The sequence below is a fragment of the Ornithorhynchus anatinus genome, chromosome 19 (assembly GCF_004115215.2).
Source record: "Ornithorhynchus anatinus isolate Pmale09 chromosome 19, mOrnAna1.pri.v4, whole genome shotgun sequence".
Classification (NCBI taxonomy): domain Eukaryota; kingdom Metazoa; phylum Chordata; class Mammalia; order Monotremata; family Ornithorhynchidae; genus Ornithorhynchus; species Ornithorhynchus anatinus.
Genome location: NC_041746.1, coordinates 5,095,324 through 5,115,606, shown reverse-complemented (window position 1 = coordinate 5,115,606; position 20,283 = coordinate 5,095,324). Strand labels below are relative to the sequence as shown.

The window sequence follows — 20,283 nt, the reverse complement described above, 5'->3', positions numbered from 1 at the left end:
CAAATCTCCACTAAATGATATTGCTACCAAGCTATTAAGCTTTGGTCAAGAATTACTTTTCAAAAACTAAAAAGAAAGTGAAATAGGCATTAATTCTGTTGTTTAAAGAGAGCTATAACTATTACCCCAATTAACTGCAAAATTTGCCTGACTACTAACCTCTTTTTTGGCTCTTTCTGTTTTGCGCAGTTCTTGCCTTAAGCTTTCAACCTTTTGTATCACCACCTCCATCTCTTCCTCCTTATCTCGAACTTGGCGAGCAAGTTTTTGTTTTTGGGAGTGCAAATCTGTTAGCCGCTCGTTCATCTCCGAGAACTCTTGCATTGCCAGTTTCCGCTGGCTGTGTGCGTCTTTCAGTTCTTTGGTTTGGGATTTTAATCGCTCACTAGACTCAACTAGCTCCTACAGTTTCGTGTTAAAAAAAAAAAAAAAAAGTTACTAATCCCGAAAAGCTAAAGGTCAAATTCAGCCTTCAAAATACACTGCTGGCTGGAGTCAAGAGGAATCACTTCTGTGAATCCAAGGGTAAAACTGAAAAACATGGCATTAAACAGGGCTAGATCTTTAGGATTTCAATACCACCATGTTTTTGAGCATTTGATAGATTACTTAATCTTCCAGCACCTTAGTTTCTCCAAAATAAAGCAGTGGTAAAGGTTAGTCCAAAAAATTATAAGGTGAAATTTTTTTAAAAACAAAAACAACCCCCCCCCACATTTAAAAAAAATCCCAATTTTATATAAAGAACAAAAATAATTTCAGCACGTAAATACGACAGAACGGCAAGAAAAGCACACACTAATCACCATCAATGGGTAACAAAACCACGGCATGAGGGAGTACTTCTAAATACACTTAGTGGTGCCAGCATAGGTGTGAGCAGAGGTGAGGCTGTGTCACAACAGCCTCAGTTCTGCTGTAGAATCTATCCACAGGCCCCTGGTGCCACTCTTTAGGAAACAAATACTTTCACAATTCTTACACTATTAAAATGACACAAATTGGAGGTGAAAGTATAGGCCTGAAATTTTAGACCTAGCTTTGATGATTTGGCAGGGCATGAGTTACACGCCTAGAGCTCTTGCTACTGTGATGACATGGATCTTAAGCTGGTTTTCTGTGCCTGAATATATATTTATAAAATATTTTAATATCACTGGACCATTAGCAACTACAGAAAAGAGCTACTGACTGACTGTGCCTCCTGTACACTTATCTGTAAAATGAAGAAAGAATCACTTTGGAAGATAATTTAAAGAATTAACAAATATAGAGACGTTAAGCACCTAATCTTTAGAGACAACCGTTATATAAATGCAAATAATGGAATTTCATCCTACTTTCATTCTAAAGAGTTGGAGTTGGCAGGGGATTTCACCCACTAATTGCTTGCTCCTTCTCAACATCAAATGCAACTATTATTACTATTAAAATATTATCAAGCTCTGCTAAAACACAAACTACCTGCCAGATTTCACCCACTAATTACTTGCTCCTTCTCAACGTCAAATTGCAACTATTATTACTGCTAAAATAGTATCAAGCTCTGCTAAAACACAAACTACCTGCTTTAGGCCAAATATGAAACTGGCTTTAAGCTTTTAAATATAAATCGCAACCATGCAGGAATGTGGGCTGAAAATAAAGGCACAGAGGGAACCATGAAGATTCCATGAAATCCTTCACTACCCTATTTCTGGTCCCATACTTTTAGTTTATGTGTGAAGTTCTCTGTGAGCCCAGATGTAATTTTAATCTTCTATTTAAACTTCATAAATCACTTACCTAAAATATAAATAGCTTAAACAATTGCAAATAAAGGAGTCATAGATAATTTTGTTCTTTCTTTTATGGTATTTCTAAAGTGCTTTGTATGTGTCAAACATTATTCTTGATGCTGGGGTTGGTACAAGTGAATTAGTTTGGACACAGTCCCTGTCCCACATGGGGTTTACAGTCTAAGTAGGAGGGACCTACTCAACTTGATTCTCCCCTCCAGGCTGGGGAATGCCTCCTCCTCTTATTTTTTCTCATTCTCCAAATTATGCTTCTCGTACCACAAACTCCAATACCGTTTTTCCCGCTCGAATCAATCAATGGTATTTATTGAGCACTTGTATGTACTAAGTGCTTGGGAGAGTACAATATAACAGGAATTGCTTAATAAACACAATTGAAGGAATGAATGTAAGGGAAAAGGAATCTGAGGACAGATCCCACAGAATATAGAGAGCTAATATTTTTCCCCAGAGCTATGTGAAGCACCCCAATATACACAAGCTTGAATGGGAGACATCCCCATCTACTTATGCTGACCACTTCCCTCCCTCCCATTAAAAAGGGAGGTAGGATGATGTAGGGGAGAATCAGGCTCACTAATCCCTCTGATTAACATTATAAATGAAAGTAACTATTTCAAAAGCGTGTTCAACCCAGGCCATGCTTAAACTATGTATAAAACTATGTATAAAATTTTACAAATTTTCTACAACCTCTATGCTGCTGTTGGAGAGGACTTGTCATTCTGTGAAGAGTTTTCACACTGCTTGTAAGGCAATTCATGTTAAATCTGTTATTTTGCTTGAAGGAAAAAGCAGTATCGCCAATTGATCATTAAATAATATACTTTCCAGGGTTTGGGTTATAAAGTCATAATGACACAGCTTTTTTCCGAGTGTGATTCTGACTCTGCTCAAGGTCTATACAAATCCCTCATGAGAAGAGAAATGGATTATCCCATTTGAATGGTCATTTCTCCCACTTATTTTCCCAGATGGCTCAGTATTCCTTAAAATTAGAGAATACAATTTCTCTGTTATATGAATTTCCATTTTTCCATGAATGGTTCAGGTATCTTCTCTATGATTTTGATACAACTGTACTTTTTTAGTTATAGAATTTAAATAAGCAAAAAAACCCCAACATTATGCAACAATTCTATGCAAAAGCCTAAATCTCCTTGGCATCCCTTGGAAGCCCAAATACCACTGTGAACAGTCAAGGGCTTGGGAGCATTTCCAAAATTTTCTGTTGAGACTTTTTTATAATTTCTAAAGAGTATGAATCTATAGATAGTTCTCATTTCTTTAAAATAAAAAAATCCTATGAAATCAAAGCAAATAAATTTTTATTGAAGTCAAATATGGAAGTTTCCATTTCTTTTGTCCTGGATTCTTTCTATATATGCTAGGTTTATTATCCTATTATTTTACTTTACCAAAACATTCATTTTTCAACAGTGACTACTTTTTAATTTGTGACTATCATTTTGGTTATTAGATCTTCTCCTAAATCAAAAGTATATGGTTAGAATGTTTCCTATTAGACTGTACACCTCTAAGAGGTCCGTAACTCTTTCTTTTCTCTCTGATGTACTCTCTAAAACAGTTCAGTACTCGGCAGAGAGTGGACACCAAACAAATACTACTGATAATGATATAAAAAAGGAATGATACTAAAATCCATAAAGTATATTCATGCCTTGATCATTTATCATTTACCAACTGAAATATTAAGATAAATCTAAAGCTTGCTAATATTATGTCCAATTCATCCAGTGCTTAAGTTTACTCTTGGAAACGGTAAAAATCGTACCTATTATCTGTGTGAGGAAGTTATATAGGAAGTTCCCGGATAGCCAAAGATTTCAGTTACATTAAAATCAGACTAGGAAATTCCAGCACTTTCCCCAAACATATCAGGTTAATGATTTGTCTTTCCCTGCCTTTCCAGAACAGGTCTTCTAGGGCTCCCTGGGAGACACACTATGAAAGGCCCCAGAGAATGGCCCCTTCCCTACCAACATCATTGTAAACTCTTCCTGCCAAACGGAGGCTTTCTGAAGGGGCAGTCAACTGGGGGAGAACAGAAATGCTGGCTCCTAGAGCTTTCTGGTTAATAAAGTGACACAGAGTAAAGCTTTTACTGTAATGAGAAAATCACTCTAGGAGAAGCACTGACTTTCTTCCCACTAAAGGACTGATGAATGCATTGCTTATAAATTTGGCATTGCTACTGTAATGCACTAAGCAGCCCTCTAATGGTTAAACAAAAAATCCCAAAAAACTACTGCACCTCCCAGAAAACTTATATAGGTTCTGGGAAAACTAGGCTGACTGTTCTCTACGTGAACGATCTTATTTGAAACAACATTTGATAAGGAATATACAACTCTTTTTACCTTATTAAGGTCCTCCCTTTCTTGCTTTAGTGCTTTGATTTGTTTCTCACAGGCCTTGATTTGTCTAGAAGCTTCATCTAGCTCACGCCTTGCAGAACTAGCTTCCTCAAGCTGTTGTTCCAGGTGTCCAGAATCTAAAAAAAAAAAAAAAAAAAAAAAAAAGATTTCACTGAACTCTCAAATGGTAATCATTACTTATACCAACAAATGGAAAAAATTCATCATTAATACCATAGGAGGTCCTACACATTTCTTTTCTTTCAAATGAACACCATGTACTGTTTTGCATTTTGATATCACTGAAGTCTGGTTATCTTGATAACATTCCAAAGACATGGGGCAAATGACATAAGTATTATTTTGCTGTTACACAATGGGTAATATGCCACAATACTAACATGGCTCATGACGCATTAAGCTACTAAATGTTAAATTCTGTGTATTTTCCCAAGCATTTACTATGCCACATTTCATTCAATGAGCATTTGATAACTATGACCACAACGTCTACTAGGCTATTATCAACTCCCTCATAGAAATGCCTTCAGTACTTCTTAAAAATTCAACTTGAAAGACTGTTTCCTACACTGCTGACAAGCACTTTCAAATTTATCATCAAGTAACTTTCAGTTGCATTTGTAATATCGAGCCCTTTTCTAACTGTGAATTGTTTCTTTCATAGTTTACTATATGTTATACCTTACTAAGTGACTTCCTGAAATTGTTACCCGTTACATAATAAAACATTAAAAAAAAAGAGTACAAACAAATGCTGCTAAATATGTCTAACTCAGAATGTTCCAATTTCAAAACTCCAACAAAAAAACTGAACATGGCTTTTCAACTGATGTCTCTTGGCATATTGTACATATTGCACATTACCTCCGACTTTAATTTCACCAAGCATGCATGCCTCCATTGGCGGAAGGGGCATGATGTGTCCAGGGTCTACTAGTCTAATGTATAACCTAAATCTTAAATTAGGGAGTAGTTTGGGAGATTTCATACATTTCTGAGAATCTGCCAGGCACACTTTTTTCAATCTGATTGACAGAGTGAAATCACAAAACAATTTTTATGATTCTACCAAGAAGCCTTTCTCAAATGATATCCAACACCCTGAGTTATTTCAATCTAACAGTCACCCTTACCATTTAGGTATTCATATTCTTCATCAGCACTTCTGAATTATAAGAGTATTCAACTGTATATTCAATTTCAACTCTTTCATCCTGATAAAGTTACTGTACTTTCCCAAATACTTAATACAGTGCACTGCTCTCAGTAGGCAGTCAATAAATACCATTACTACTACTATGTACTTATGCTACTCTGAATTATAGCTTGAATCTTCCTCCCATTGCCCTTCTGCCCCAAAAGACTGCAAAGTCTCTAAAAGGGAGAGAACAGTACCAAGCACTAGGGAGGGAACAACAGAAAAAAAGATTGGTTGTACTCTCACAAATGCTTAACATAGTCTTCAAGCTCCTTGTGGGCAGGGAATGTGTCATTTTGTTATTCTACAGCCTCCAAGCATCCAGCACAGTACAATGTGCCAAGTGAATGTTCAGTAAATACTACTTCTACTTGGCCAAAAAGCTAGTCAGCAATAAGTGAACTAGCTCTTTATACTTCTAGCCAGTGTCAATATTACTTCTCTATACCAAAGCACACTTCTATCTTATGATCAAATATTCTGTTCCTAATTTATGGGACATTTTCAGTAGCAAAGCATTAATTCCTGGAAAAAATAAGCTCCAAAATAAAGAAGAAAAAGAGAAAATAACTGCAAGTTTGGAAATATGAGAATTGCAAAAGTAAATGGAAAACCACTAAGTCTTCCACAAAAATGTTACCCTCTATTTCCATGTGCTGATTCTTGTTTGAAAACTTAAAAGGATGCATTTAAGAGATTCTCACTCGATGCCAAAAATGAACAACTCATTGTCTTTGCATGCTGAAATCACTAGGACAGGAAAATGGTGTGTCAGTCTACTAAGCCAATATAAATATCTCTTCCATGAGTGAACTAATTTGTTCCACAGTTCACTTTTCTTTCTTCCTTTACATACTTGGCATCATCGAGGATTTCTCGAAGTTTTCTCTTAGGTAACTCAGAGACAAAAAAATGATAACTTTGCCTCACGAACTGAAAGCATAAGGGTGACATGCGACTTTCTTAAAGTCTCATTAAGAGAAATAATCTGATTAGGCTCTGCCGAGAGGGAATGGCAGGATCACCAAAAGTAGAATCAGAGAACCTGCCACTTCTCTGCGTGATCTAACCTCAACAAGTAGTCGCTCTCAAGCCACCTGGAGAATCGACACAGTGGGTTATGGCCTAGAATTTCAGAGATTCCTTCCTCTATTGACACAGAAAGGATATTAGATGATTTGCAGACCCTCCTGGGAGTTTCTGAGCAATTAATGTTCTTCCTGTCATGACCCACGAGGAGCAGAAGGATGGCTAAAATGACTCTGCTGGTCTAAGCTCAATGCTCCAGGATCAGGTGTCTCCCCACACCGTGTCCCCAACTGACCCTCTTGCCTCTCCTACCCTAAGTTGCCTTGGGCAGACTCTGCCACTGCAGCTGTTACTTCCGCCACTGCAGCTGCTACCAGCAACCCACGATTGTCCCTCCACCAGTACTTATACTCCCTTTACCACCATATTTTGGCTTATGATGCGGCCCTTGTCGGCATTACTTACAAAAACCCAACCGTTGCCATAGTACTGCAATATGCATTGCTCAATCTCAGAGATTCATTCATTCAATCGTATTTACTGAGCGCTTATTGTGTGCAGAGCACTGTACTAAGAGCTTGGAAAGTACAATTTGGATATAGTTTCCGTGATACTGTTTAGTGCTGTGATACTGGTATTGATTGCTGTGATTTAGAGATGTCCTTATTATTTGCCAAGCACAGTACTAAGTGCTAGGGTAAGTACAAGAATCTTCATTCTTTCCTGTCCTCTCTACTCCCTTTCTTTGTCTCCTTCAGTATGTTCCCTCCTTCCTAGTCTTTTTTTAAATTCTCTTTCTCTCCTCTCTCTCCTGCATTTTCAGCCTTCTCCCCATGCCTCACTTCAAACTCAAAAGATCTGGTCACCAAAGAAGCCTCAGCTTTCTAATTTCTTGTTGTTCTTTCTTTTCCTGAGGCAGTAACTTCTTAAAGTTCTTTTCCTTTTCTTGCTTCAATTTCCCTCCTCCCTTTCCCTTCTTCACTCCCCCACTACTCTCCTACTGTTCTAATCAAATACAGGCAATTGTCTTTCCTCCCACAAAAATCCAGACAGCAGGAACATACTAAATCAAATTCCTCCCTCACAGCATGAAAGATCAGGACAGAAAAAGCCTAAGATGTATTTCTGAAACATGCCAGTTTTGTAGCCAGTAAGGCCAAGAATTTAGGCATATTCATGTTAACGTAATGAGGAAAATATCCAACTTGTAAGAAAGTATCTTAGTAAACTGAGCAAATCTACCTCTGATCCTCAGCAATGGCTAGAGGCTTACAGATAGGCCATCCTTATGCCCTCACAGTGTTAAAGGGGGTCTTGGATGAACTTCTCAGGGTAGCCAAATTCATTTAGTAGTTGCCTGAACGAAAGTATACTAATAAAAATCAAATGCTTTTAACAAGGTCTAAGGAGGTGGCCAGTAAAATCAATAGAGAACAACAGGAGGGAAAATGGTAGGCAAGAAAAAAAAGAAGTTTCCCCCAATCTTTCCACCACCAAACTGATAAAGCACTTCTGAACTCTCCAATGCCCCTGTGCCAACTTCAGACCCCAACTACTTGACTGTGTTCTGAAAATTAGGAGTCTAGCAATGGGCAAGACCCTGCCAATCAAAGCCACATTCTTTCCTCACAGAAAAGGGGAACTTTCCAAAGCCACATAAAAACCCCTTCAACTCAAATCACCTCTGGTCTTACCTCAGGTCTTTTGTGTAACCTTTTTCAATGTCTTTCAGTTTTGTCCTAGACATTCAGCACAATTACATTGTTTCACTCTTGCTGCCAGTGAACCATCAAGTATAGTAAGTGTTTCTATTTATCAGAAAGGTAATACAAGCTAAGCAAACTTGGTTTTTTCCATGTGGATGATGATGCTGGAGTTCCCTGATGAACATATTTTGCATTTCTTGGAATGAGAACCATTTTTCAAAACAACACTATTTGTGAAGTATGTTCTAGCCTAAGACATGAATATGTATTTTACCCAAGTGCTCAGGTGACATCTACAGATAGAATGAATTCGCAGCTCCCTGGGTCCGAGCTTTAGCCCTAATTGGGGCAATGGCAGTCCTATATAACAATTCACTGGGAGGGGTGTACATGGCCCTAAAATAATACCTCCTATCCAGCTACAACTCTGCTACCTCAAAGAATGGCCATGGGGCAGGAGTAGCCCAGGAAAGATGATCAGTTCATGGGTAATTGAGGGGCCTCTGGGAAGCAATGTAGCCTAGTGGAAAAGAGCACAGCCTGGGAGTCAGAGAATCTGAGTTCTAATCCTAGCTCTACCACTAGCTAGTGGTAGAGCTTGCTGGGTGATCATGGGTGATCATGGGCAAACCAGTTCACTTTTCTGTGCCTCAGTTTCCTCAACTGTAAAATGGGGATTCAATACCTTTTCTCCCTCCTTTTTAGACTGTGAGCCCCATGTGGGACAAGGACTGTGTCCGAACTGACTACCACGTATCTACCCCAGCAATTAGAACGGTGCTTGACACATACAAAGCACTTAATAAATACCATAATTATTATTATTATGAGGCTTTCCCTCCTTCATACCTGTCTAACCATCTGCTATCATAGCTTCCAATTGGCTTCCCCAGGAGTCTAACAGCAGGCTACAGTTAGGGGCTGCAGAGACATATTGAATATAGACAGTCCAGTCTTTCCAACTTGATTATATATTCACATGGTTACCGGTATCTATAGATCACCCAAAGACCTAAAGGCAACCTGTCCATATGATACACCCTGGTCTTTCCCTCTTTATTAACAACAAAAAATACCCTCAGGAAGTTACCAGAGCACATGCCAGGTGGTCAGAGGGGACAAAGGCACCAGGGTAGCCATCACTACTGCTTCCAGGTCTGCAGCTCTGGAGACCTGTGCCACTTTTCCAAAGTCTCTGGGGTGCTCCTGCTGCCCACAGAAGGGGAGACATGCAGGAGAGAGATCTAAATGGCACGATTCTTAGAACCATTCCTTCAGATGAGAAGTGGCCTCTTAAAGCCAGAGTCGCTGCCATCAGTCAAGAAGTGAGCAGTGGCGTGCCACCAGAACGGTTTCGATGGCACCCTTGGGCATGCTTGCTGATCACTGTCTACCTCTGGTTGATTCATTTCCAATGATATTACTGCAAAAAGCATGATAAAGAGAGGTGGGTGGCTATACGAGACAAGTTAGATTGCGCTGAATTTAAACTGTAGCATTAAACCAGTGTCCAAGTTATGGTTAAAGGAATAAAAATGCTGTGATAGTTCCATTTATTTGACTTGCTGTTTAAAAAATGAGTCCATTAGGCTGCCAGAAGGACACCCAAATAAAGACTTCCTGGCGGGCCACATTTTATGACCAATCATCTTTGTACTCATACTGTACTCCTGATCCTACTGTATGTATATAATTTGAGTTTACCTGTTTCTTCTTACATACTATACACTCCCTGAGAGCAGACACTTTATGCTCCCATACACATAGTACAATGTTTGGTGCCCAGAACGTCCTTAAAAAACATGATGGCGATGAGCGCGATGGCTATAGGCACATACCTGTTACTTGCTTCTTCAATTTTTCAATTTCTTCTTTTAAGGTTTTTATCTCTAGATCTTTGCTTGCGGTTAATGGGCCATCCACAGTTGAGTACTGAAGAGCCTGGACTGTCTGTGTGGACTCTTTAAAGACAAGGGAGAAAAATGAGAGGCCTGTCCAAGTCTCAAGTTTCTTAGGAAGTGCCAAAATAACAGACTTTCTTCTTAACACATGGAAAAATCTTAGGGGACTTTGCTGACCCAGAGGTTTACCTACCAGACTATTGTATATCTCTACAAGAATGATAAATTTCAAAGGCCTAGCCTACATTAGACTTAAACAAATAAATGCATACCCTAAACTGTGAATTTAATTATGCTCTTGTTCCATTATATAATGCTTCTTCACCCACATATTTAAGTATAACAGTGGTTAAAATTAAGTCATTCACATATAAGGAATTAGCATAGGACAAAAAGTGCTCTGCTTTGCTCCCTTCACTATATGTCTTCTACTATGCGTTAACTGAAACTCTGTTGTCCATAGGCTACCATAAAAATTTTCTTCTTTGTATCAAAATCTGCTTTTTCTTAGTAGCAACAGAAAGAGTAAAAAGAAAAGCAAGGCTAGATGCCATGTCCAAATTATATGAAATTCTGAATTTGTGGAGTCCAAATTGATAAAGCATTACTGTACTTGCAACACAGTTGCACTCTACTTGTTACTGTACTTGATTTACACACACACACAATGAAGGAAAGGTTACATTTGTTTTTCCACTTTAGGATCTCTGGGGGACCTAAAATTATTTTTTACTCTACCTCCTTTATAATCAACACTTTAGAACAATACACTTCCGTAATACTCAAACAGACAATACCAATTCATATATGGTAAGTTTCAAGGCACAGATATATTTTCCATATTAATAGACATCAATATTTTATATTATATGAGCTCTATCTTTTTTTGTACTGGCATTAAAATAAACATGGTTCAGTACTGGCAAATTTAAACATGGGTTTAACAGACTATATGCAGAGAAACTATTATGGAAAGCACCAAAAAGTATCACTTGTCAATAAAAATAATAAAGGGATTCCAAGCTAGTGGAAAAACAGCTCAGAAAATTCTTAAAAATCTTTCAGCTAGTAAGAAAACAAGTCTTTTTATAGACTTCTAACCACCCAACTCAACACAAGGATAAAGCTGTTTTAAAAATTCTTTACCCTGAAGCTTTCTGCTGAGTTCAAGTTTCTCTTGTTCAAGGCGTCTTATTCTTCTTTCATAGGCTTCAGTTGCTAAGCTGTCCTCCAGAGTCCTCTGAACAGTAACATCAAGGTCCATTGAGGGGGGCCCAGCTGTCACTCTTAAACAACTCCGGTCCGAAAGAACACTGAGGAAAATGGGAAAACAGTTGGTCCAAGTATGAAATGGAAAGATCTTAATTAGAATGACAATCACCGTATCACGATTTACAGTTCACATCGCCAATTATCACATGCCATCTATGAGAATGGTTGTGAAAACTACTGCTTGACTTGCATTATCAAGTAGAAGCATTTACAAAAATGTAGGGCCAAAATATCCAAGTCTCAAATAGGCTTAACCAACTGACATTGCAAGTGAAATTCCCTGAGAGAGCATACAACATCATTTTTCTAAATCAATTTTAAATAGCCCGATCATATGAACAAATTCCAATTACTCCATTACCTCCATTTGTAGTTTTCTTTAGAAATGCACTTACTAGAACTTGTACTTAAATGATAACGGGTTGTCACCTTGGAGAAATTCACAGAAAAATGTGACAATCTCCCAGCAATTACAATATATAATGAAATCCTCTTCCAGCTTCAAAAAAAGGAGTCAACACTATCTGAACTAAAATGTACCTTTTCATGCCAAACCTCAAACACTCTGAATAGCAGTAAATAAACATATGTCAACGGTATTTCATTTTTCCAAAGATGGGGTACAATTTAGTTTCAGCATCCCTACTTTTATACAGATCTGTGGAACAACAGTTTGGATTTTAAACCCTTCATTTTTTCAATACCTACCAGCTACTAGTGTATGTAAAACCAACAAATGGCAGATGGTGACCGGAAAACGCAGTGTGGGTTGGTGGGGGCATTGTCTCCTAAAGGAGGAAAGAACATCTGGTAAGTGAGACACAACCATCACCTGAAGGTTGAGTCACAGAGGTTAGTTTATAACATTTCATTTTATAATATCAAGAAGGCTTTTTCATCTGTTATAGAAAAGTTCAGTCAGTAGGATTCTTGAGACTTAAATGTAACTATCTCTGTCGATTGTTATCATCCTTTCATTCATGTTTGTACCTTTCGATAGGATCTCAATGTCAATAGAGACACCTTTGAGTCTGAAGTGCAAAAACATACATCTATTCGCTTATACCCTCAAATTGCATCTCTGCATTCAACATTTCCACTTAATAGCAGACTCTCTTCCATTTGGCAGTTCTCATAAGTTCTCATTCAGGAAGGAATCTGGCTCATAATGAATACATTATGCATTAAAACTGGGCACGCTCACAAGTGCCTGTCTCGTCTGGTCATCTCACACCTGGCCTATTGTAACCTTGTTTTTGCTCATCTCTCTTCCAGCTTCCAAAACATTACTCACACTGCACCTAGAATAATCTTCCATGCCTGCTTCTTTGGCCTTGGAATTCCACTACTTCAGCCCACCATCCTGTCCCTAATGACCTTCTAAAAATGACCATCTTATAACTATTTTCGAAGCACTGTTATCTGGTTGCCCATACTTTTCCACATTCGTCTCTCATTGTAAGCTTGTTTGAGGCATGGAATGTGTCTGTTTATGCTATAATGTACCCGGTCAAGCACTTAGTACATTGCTTTGCAGACAGAATGGAGGTTCTAGGTTAGGGCACAATTCATTTATTCAGTCATACTTATCGAAGGCTTTCTGTCTGCAAGAACCTGCTCTGGGGCCCTCACGAACAAACCCTTGTACTCCTTTACTCCCCTTATCTATAATTTATTTTATTATTTCCTTCCCCACCAGACTGTGAGCTCCTGTCATCTGCAATGGACCCAGAAATTTCCAAAATCGGGCAGTGAACTGTCAACTTGGGAAAATTTCTGTGAATTTTGCATTCCCTTCTTTTGAACAATGTGGTCCATATTTCAACTGGAAATGTCTAGGGTCATGAGATTAATTTAAACCCCCCAGCTACATTTTTGGACTGCAAACACAATCTATGTTTACTAAGTCCCTAAGAGGAATTTTTATAATTATGCAGAGAGTTTGTTGATGATCCTTGTGAGAGAAGCAATTTAATGTCTTTCTTCCAAAGCTGTCGGTAGATGATTTCCTTGCTTTCACACCACACTTATGAAAATCAACTGAGTGCAGCTAAAATGTGGGGAGGGTAACAACTTAATGCATCAACATGAAGACTCCTGGTGCAGACCTTGATCTTGATGGAAAATTACATTTAACTTCAAAAATTTAAGCCCCTTCTTCAAATTGCTAAGGCTCAACCCCTGATTTATTAATTTTGACTTTTCCATATTTTAGGGATTTATGGATTTTGGAAAAATGCACAGCCGGACGATAGAAACTCTTTTTAAATGATATGTGACCATGGAATGATTACATATTTGCAATCCCCCAAATTTAGAGGACTAACCTCCAAAGCCCCTCAAAATAATAATGCTTCCATTTATCTTTTTTCCTGTCACATAAACTTTTTATGGAACCACAGGGCCATTCTTGAGGACAAGGCCCAATGCTGCAAATTATTTCCTATCAGTCTTTCCTGCTACCTCTCGGCCCCCATTATCGGCATAGAATAAGAGACTTGCTTTGCACTATGCTGCAGGAAAGGGAGGGACTGGTTCACTTTTGGTTAACTAAGAGTCTGGGCTCCCTTGAGGAACTACTTGGAAAAATGGCCAAAGCACAGGTCATGCACAGGGTAAAAGCCAAGTGATTAGGTATGAAGTTCCTATAGAAAGAAGTCTGCTGGCTGAATCTTGGCGAGGCTTTCGCTCAAGTATTTGGTGCAGATGCAGTCCCTGGAAATTCCCCAGAGTTGTTTTGCAAATCAGGTTAGCAAAATAACCCACTGCTTGCCCAAGATGGTTTCCCCAAGACTCTCTCAGGGAAGCTTATCCAGAGCTCCTTATAAATTATTTTATATTGTACTTTTCCAAGCACTTAGTACAGTGCTCTGCATAAAGTGCTCTGCACACTGACTACACAGGAGAAGCTAGGGAAACTCCTTTCTATGGAGAGGACACCAACCTATCCCACTCATACTTTACACTCCCTCTGGGTTTCCACTGGGGGAATCACTTGACCAATATGGTAATGTGGGTTACTGCAGCTTTCAGGTAGGTAAAATGTCAGAAAGCACAACTTTTACAATATAAGCTGAGGACACATTAGGAAATTCAATTAAAGGGAATGAGCCAAAAACAATACCCTTAGGAGAACAGAATTGTCCCTGCATACTGGTAAAGCGCAAGCTTGAGTTTTCCTTTTCCAGGAAAAGTTGAAGGAAAAGAATTAATCACAGTTTTATGCACAAATAGAGCAGAGATCCAGAGAAAGGAATTTAGACTTGCTGGAGAAAAGATGATTGAAGGAAGAGATGAAAGGAAAGCACCACTCAACAGTTCATCACTGAACAAGGAAAAGGGAAAGGCTAGTCAGTCAATCAAGCGTATTTACTGAGTGCTCACCATGTGCAGAGCACTGTACTAAGCATTTGGGACAGTACAATATAACAATAAAGAGACACAATTCCTGCCCACAACGAGCTTACTGTCTAGAGGGCTTAGACTGTGAGCCTCCTGTGGGACAGGGACTGTGTCCAATCCAAATAGCTTTTATCTACCCCAACACTTAGTACATGTAAGTGCTTAACAAGTACCATTAAAAAAAAGTTCATTACTTTTGTTTTAACCTTGGTAGAGGAATGTTTATATGCCAACCCACGGTAGAGTCCCAGAGCACTGGTTGTAACAACTAATCTAATACTTATTTCTTGACAAAGTGCAAACATTTAACAGGAATTGTTCAACTTCATGATTCAAGATCCACACCTAAGTGCTCAACAAATACTATCATCGTCATCAACAATGGCATTTATTGAGCACTGATTGTGTGTGGAGCACTCTACCAGGTGCCTGGAAATACACTCCAAGATAAACTGCTAAGGAAAGGATTGTTCGAGCCACAGAACAAATCCTATGGGACGACAAGCTGGATGAAACAGTAAGGAAAACATGTCTGAAGACTGCAAAACTCAAATGTCATGACAAGAGGCAAGGAAAGGAAACTTGGAAGGAACCAGTTATACATACAGAATTCTTTAAACAATCATCATCCACATCAAAGTTTGATGTGTCCGTAGGACTGCTGACTTCTGGGATATAAGGTGCTTCACAGTTCCGAATGTTATCCCAATCAATGCCGAGGAAAAATGGGTGATTCTTAAAGTCTTCAATCCCATTTTGCCCAAGTCGATGTTCTCTGCTGCAAATGAGTCTGCGAACGAGGTCCTTTGCACTCTCAGATACGTCTGTCACTTGAGCCGGAAACTGAAACCTCTCCTTTTAAGTAAAAGAGGAGAAAAATGAAGTAGAAGAAAATAGCTTCCACCACCCCCAACATCTTATTATGTCTCCTATGAATTCTGACACAGTTACAGGCAACTCTCCAAGGGTTGCTAGAGGAAGCAGCGTGGCCTAGTGGCAAAAGCACAGGCTTAGGAGTCAGAGGACATGGGTTCTAATAATAATGTTGGTATTTGTTAAGTGCTTACTATGTGCAGAGCACTGTTCTAAGTGCTGGGGTAGATACAGGGTCATCAGGTTGTCCTACTTGAGGCTCACAGTCTCAATCCCCATTTTACAGATGAGGGAACTGAGGCACAGAGAAGTTAAGTGACTTGCCCACAGTCACGCAGCTGACAAGTGGCAGAGCCGGGATTCGAACCCATGACCTCTGACTCCCAAGCCCATGCTCTTTCCCTGAGCCACGCTGCTTCCCCAGTTCTAATCCAGTTCTGCTGCTTGTCTGCTGCTTGATCTTGGGCAAGTCACTTCAATTCTCTGTGCCTCTGTTCCCTCAAATGGAAAATGGAGATTAAACATTACTTCCTCCCATGTACACTACAATCTCCATTTGGATGAAGGAATGTGTCCAATTTGATCATCTTGAATCAGCCCCAGCGTTAAGTACAGTGCTTGACACATGGTAGGCGCTTAACAACTACTGCAGTAGTAATAATAATAGCAGTAATAATTATCATCTGATGGATTTAAGACCCCTCTCTATTTTTTTTCCTAATCCTCCTGCCTACATTTTGGCATTTTCCACTACGGATTATTAGCTCCATCAGAGAGTGTACATGGATATGGACAGGAGGGAAAACTCAAATTGGAATGCTGTGACTCAGGCAAATCCCATTTTATCAAAGAAAACTTGCTACAGAAATTCCTTTTCTTTAGAAAACAATCTCTGTAGTTGCTACTCCATTTTGCCCTGCCCAGGGAGAGCAACTCCTTATGCCTAGAGTTTAAGGCACTGCATTCACAGGCCCTTGCGAGGTCCGTGGGCTGAGGTTTCTGTGGATTTTAATTATCCATGTTTACCCTGTCCCCCATTTCTTTAGCTGAACATCCAGAGAATATTTTTAAGGACATAATATGACTTCAGACTAAACCCTGAAGGGAAAAGGGGCGGGGAGAGGAGGGAGAGAAAGCTCACTAACTTTGTGGTTCATGATCTTTCCATATGTCTCCACCAGAGATTCTGCATAAAACGGTGTCTCTCCATAGAGCATTTCATACATGCAGACGCCCAAGGACCACCAGTCACACTCGGGTCCGTACTTTCCTTTCCCATCTTCCATGGCCTGCAAGATTTCAGGGGATATGTAATCTGGAGTTCCAACCGCCACTGAAGACTGGACCTGAGAAAGGAGACATTCAATCCATTTAGCAGCATCACGGAAATTAGGTAGCTGGAAATGCTGAATTAATTTCGATCATTTCCCGAATTGTAGACGTGATTATTTCACCCAAACTTCATCCTTAGCCCAGCAGAGCAAAAAATGTTTTTTTTATATATGAACACTGCTCCAGAAACTTAGAAGGGCAGATTCCTTTAATATGATTCACACTTAATCACTCATGTCTACAAAAACAAATCGGGAAAGAGCTACCACTGTTAGAGACATGGGTGAGAGCAGAAACAGGGGATAACCTCTAATTCCTGTCTCTTATTGATGGCAGGCTGGATGATATTTAAGAAACTTTGCTAAACAGGTTCCAAACCTACACTACTGTATAAATTCCAAATTCATGAAACTGAAATTTTTCATTATAAATTCACCAAAAATTCTCCAAAACACAATCATATTTCATAATGAGTCAGGTTTTCAGGCAGTTACAATGTAAGATACACAGAACTGATCTCTGTATCTGATCTCTGATAGCTTACCCAGTGTATTTCTATGTTGGAAAACTTCAAAGTGAAGACACATCTAATAATGTGCAACCCTGTTTCCTGAAGTTTATTTTGCAAATATCGTTCCCAGTCTACTGTCACCCTACTAGACAGTTTATCCCACTATTCTGAAAATGTCTCCTCTCACTGCACTTGGAAAAATCTCTAGAATTCTGAGAAAAACCCCTTCTTGACTCCAAAAAATTCCATTCTCTCTTTTTAGGGTAAGAAAAACAGCACAACTTGAGGGTAAATGGTGCCACCTTTGCAATTTGGGGGCTTGCTGCCCTGCCATTCATGATTCAGGCTGGTTGTCTTCTAACCTGCTGTAGAACTTGGAAAGGGGAAGGGAGTGGAAAGGAGGATAAGGAGAAGATCCTTTATGGGCCTGACTTGATGCATCTGTGAATCAGGTGGCTTGTGTGCGGAAGGAATAATTGGGGATATTTTTCACATTGGAGGGTTGGAAATAGCATATCTTCAAGGCAAAATTATAAATGCATGCCTTAAAGGGAATACCAGCACTTAAAATATGAAAATTGGCCTTACATATGCACCCATACTACAGTAACAACAATGTCAGGGGATGGTTCAGGCCAATATTCAGGAAAGGAAAGAAAACACAAAAAATCTGAATAGACATCACAATTTCTCATTTACCGTTCCATCTTCCATCAGTTTCAGACAGGAACCAAAATCTGCTAACCGGATGTGCCCATTCATATCCATTAGGATGTTATCAGGCTTAATATCCCTGAAAAACAGTGAATTATTTCTCACTTAAATTTAAGAAATCAGACACAAGATGCTATTATGTAAAACAAGGCTACAATTACTTCCTCAGCATCACACCCAATTCTCTTATGACATGGGACTTAGATTCTTGCAAAGTCCCATGTTAAGGAAAACCTGCACCTTAATGCCACATCCGACACCACACACAAACATAAACTCCTTCTTCCAACTTCCTGTTGTCCTGTTTTAGGATGAACGCACTTTAACAGAAGCCAAAACGAGTAGTGAAAACATATTATTGTTGAAATGGGTTTACTTAAAGGAATGACACATCCTTGTGTTTTCACAGAATTCAGCCAGTTTTCTGAAGAAATCAATGTTAATCAAAACTTGCTTAGTAATTACACAACTTGACCTTTACTGCAGGTATGCAGACAACTGTTTTTCCAACAACACGCTGCATATTTCTCAGGCTAGAACACATGGTGGAAGGACATTCCCTAATTCCTCCAACAGCATTCTATCCAACATGCATAATGGAAAACTAAAATCCACCTTTCTGAAATCCACAAAAATAAAAAACCCCACAATTCAGCACAGAAAAACATTAAGCAATTTTGCTCCTCCCTTCTAAAACTAAAGTAAATTATCCTAAAACACAATGTTCATTAAATAATTTTTTAAGTTGTGCATTAAGTTTGCCTGTTTCACAGAAATAATATTTAGGCATCTACAACTCTCTGTTAAGGTAAGGGATGCTTAAACAAAAATATGAGGCTAAGAGAAAAGACTAGCCCACCTTGATTAGGGTAAGGTTTTGAGTTTAAGAAAAAAAATCCACAAAAACAGTCGACTTCCATGCCCAAATAGGTAAAATGAATTCCCGATAGACTAAAAATAAACAATTTCTGGGGGGGAAAGAAGCACAATTGTCATAAGGACCAACCAGAAAGGTTTTTAAAAAAATCTCTCTAGACAGTCACGAGCAACCAGTAAAATAATTCCTCTTATGAGCCACTGATTCTCTCACCCCTGGAGGGAAATAAGATCCCAAAAGATAGAAGGCAGTGGCAGCGGTAAACAGGGGACTGACTGGAGACTAATAATAATAATATATGGTATTTAAGTGGTTACTTTATGCCAGACACAGTACTAAGCATTGGGATAGATATGAGCTTATCAGGTTGGACACAGTCCCTGTCCAACACGGAGCTCACAGTCTTAATCCCCATTTTACAAATGAGATAACTGAGGCACAGAGAAGTGACTTGCCCAAGGTCACACTGCAGACAAGTGGCAGAGCACAGATTAGAGACCAGGTCCTTATGGCTCCCAGACCCTTACAGGACAAAGCACCATCTCAGAAGCTAGATTCCTTCTAAAATATGATTCTCACGGTGCCTCATATAGAGATGACCACTGGATGGGATACACCTGATAGATGCCCAGGACACTCAAAAATAATAATAATTATGGTATTTGTTAAATGCTTACTATGTACCAAGCACTGTTCTAAGTACATAGGAACACTAACAATGGTGGAAGATACTCCTTCACCAATCGCTATCACCTTAGCACGGATTCCGAAGGCTAAAAGTACCCTAAATGCATGGGCAAAATCCTCTCTTCCTCCTCCTTTCTATGGTAAATGAAGGAGGGGTCAGCAGAGTGTGTTGCCACCTATCATTGTGGGTTGGCTTGGGTCATTCCTAGATCGGCAAATAATAATAATAAATCATATTTTGTGAGCCTGTGCACAGAGCATTGTACTAAGCACATGGAAGTGTACAATATAACTCCCTGCCCAATAATAATACTAATAAAAATAGTATTTGTTAAGCACTCACTATGTACTAAGCACTATCCCAAGCACTGTAGTAGATGCAAGATAGTCAGGTTGGACACAGTACCAGATTCACAGGGGGCTTGCAATCTAAGTAGGGGGGGGAACAGGTACTGAATCTCCATTTTGCAGATATGGAAATTTGAGGCACAGAAAACTTAAGTGACTTGCCCAACGTCACACAGCAGACAAATGGCAAAGTTGGTATTAAAACCCAAGTCCTCTAACTCCCAGGCCTGTGCTC

At 39.2% G+C, this 20,283-nt stretch overlaps 1 protein-coding gene across 14 annotated transcripts in view; it reads right to left on the bottom strand.

The window, feature by feature from the left end:
* Positions 1–20,283, bottom strand: part of CDC42BPA (CDC42 binding protein kinase alpha) — a 214,952-nt gene that overhangs the window by 74,614 nt on the left and 120,055 nt on the right. For 11 of the 14 annotated variants that reach the window (XM_029047251.1, XM_039914760.1, XM_039914759.1 and 8 more), the window contains exons 6-13: positions 18,122–18,215; positions 16,725–16,925; positions 15,313–15,561; positions 12,013–12,092; positions 11,179–11,345; positions 9,970–10,092; positions 4,181–4,314; positions 160–402 (exon numbers count right to left, since the gene is read on the bottom strand). In XM_029047251.1, coding sequence (XP_028903084.1) covers positions 160–402; positions 4,181–4,314; positions 9,970–10,092; positions 11,179–11,345; positions 12,013–12,092; positions 15,313–15,561; positions 16,725–16,925; positions 18,122–18,215 — 1,291 coding nt within the window. The remainder of the gene's footprint in view (positions 1–159; positions 403–4,180; positions 4,315–9,969; positions 10,093–11,178; positions 11,346–12,012; positions 12,093–15,312; positions 15,562–16,724; positions 16,926–18,121; positions 18,216–20,283) is intronic. The other 3 variants (XM_039914765.1, XM_039914767.1, XM_029047257.2) reach the window with 1 other exon arrangement.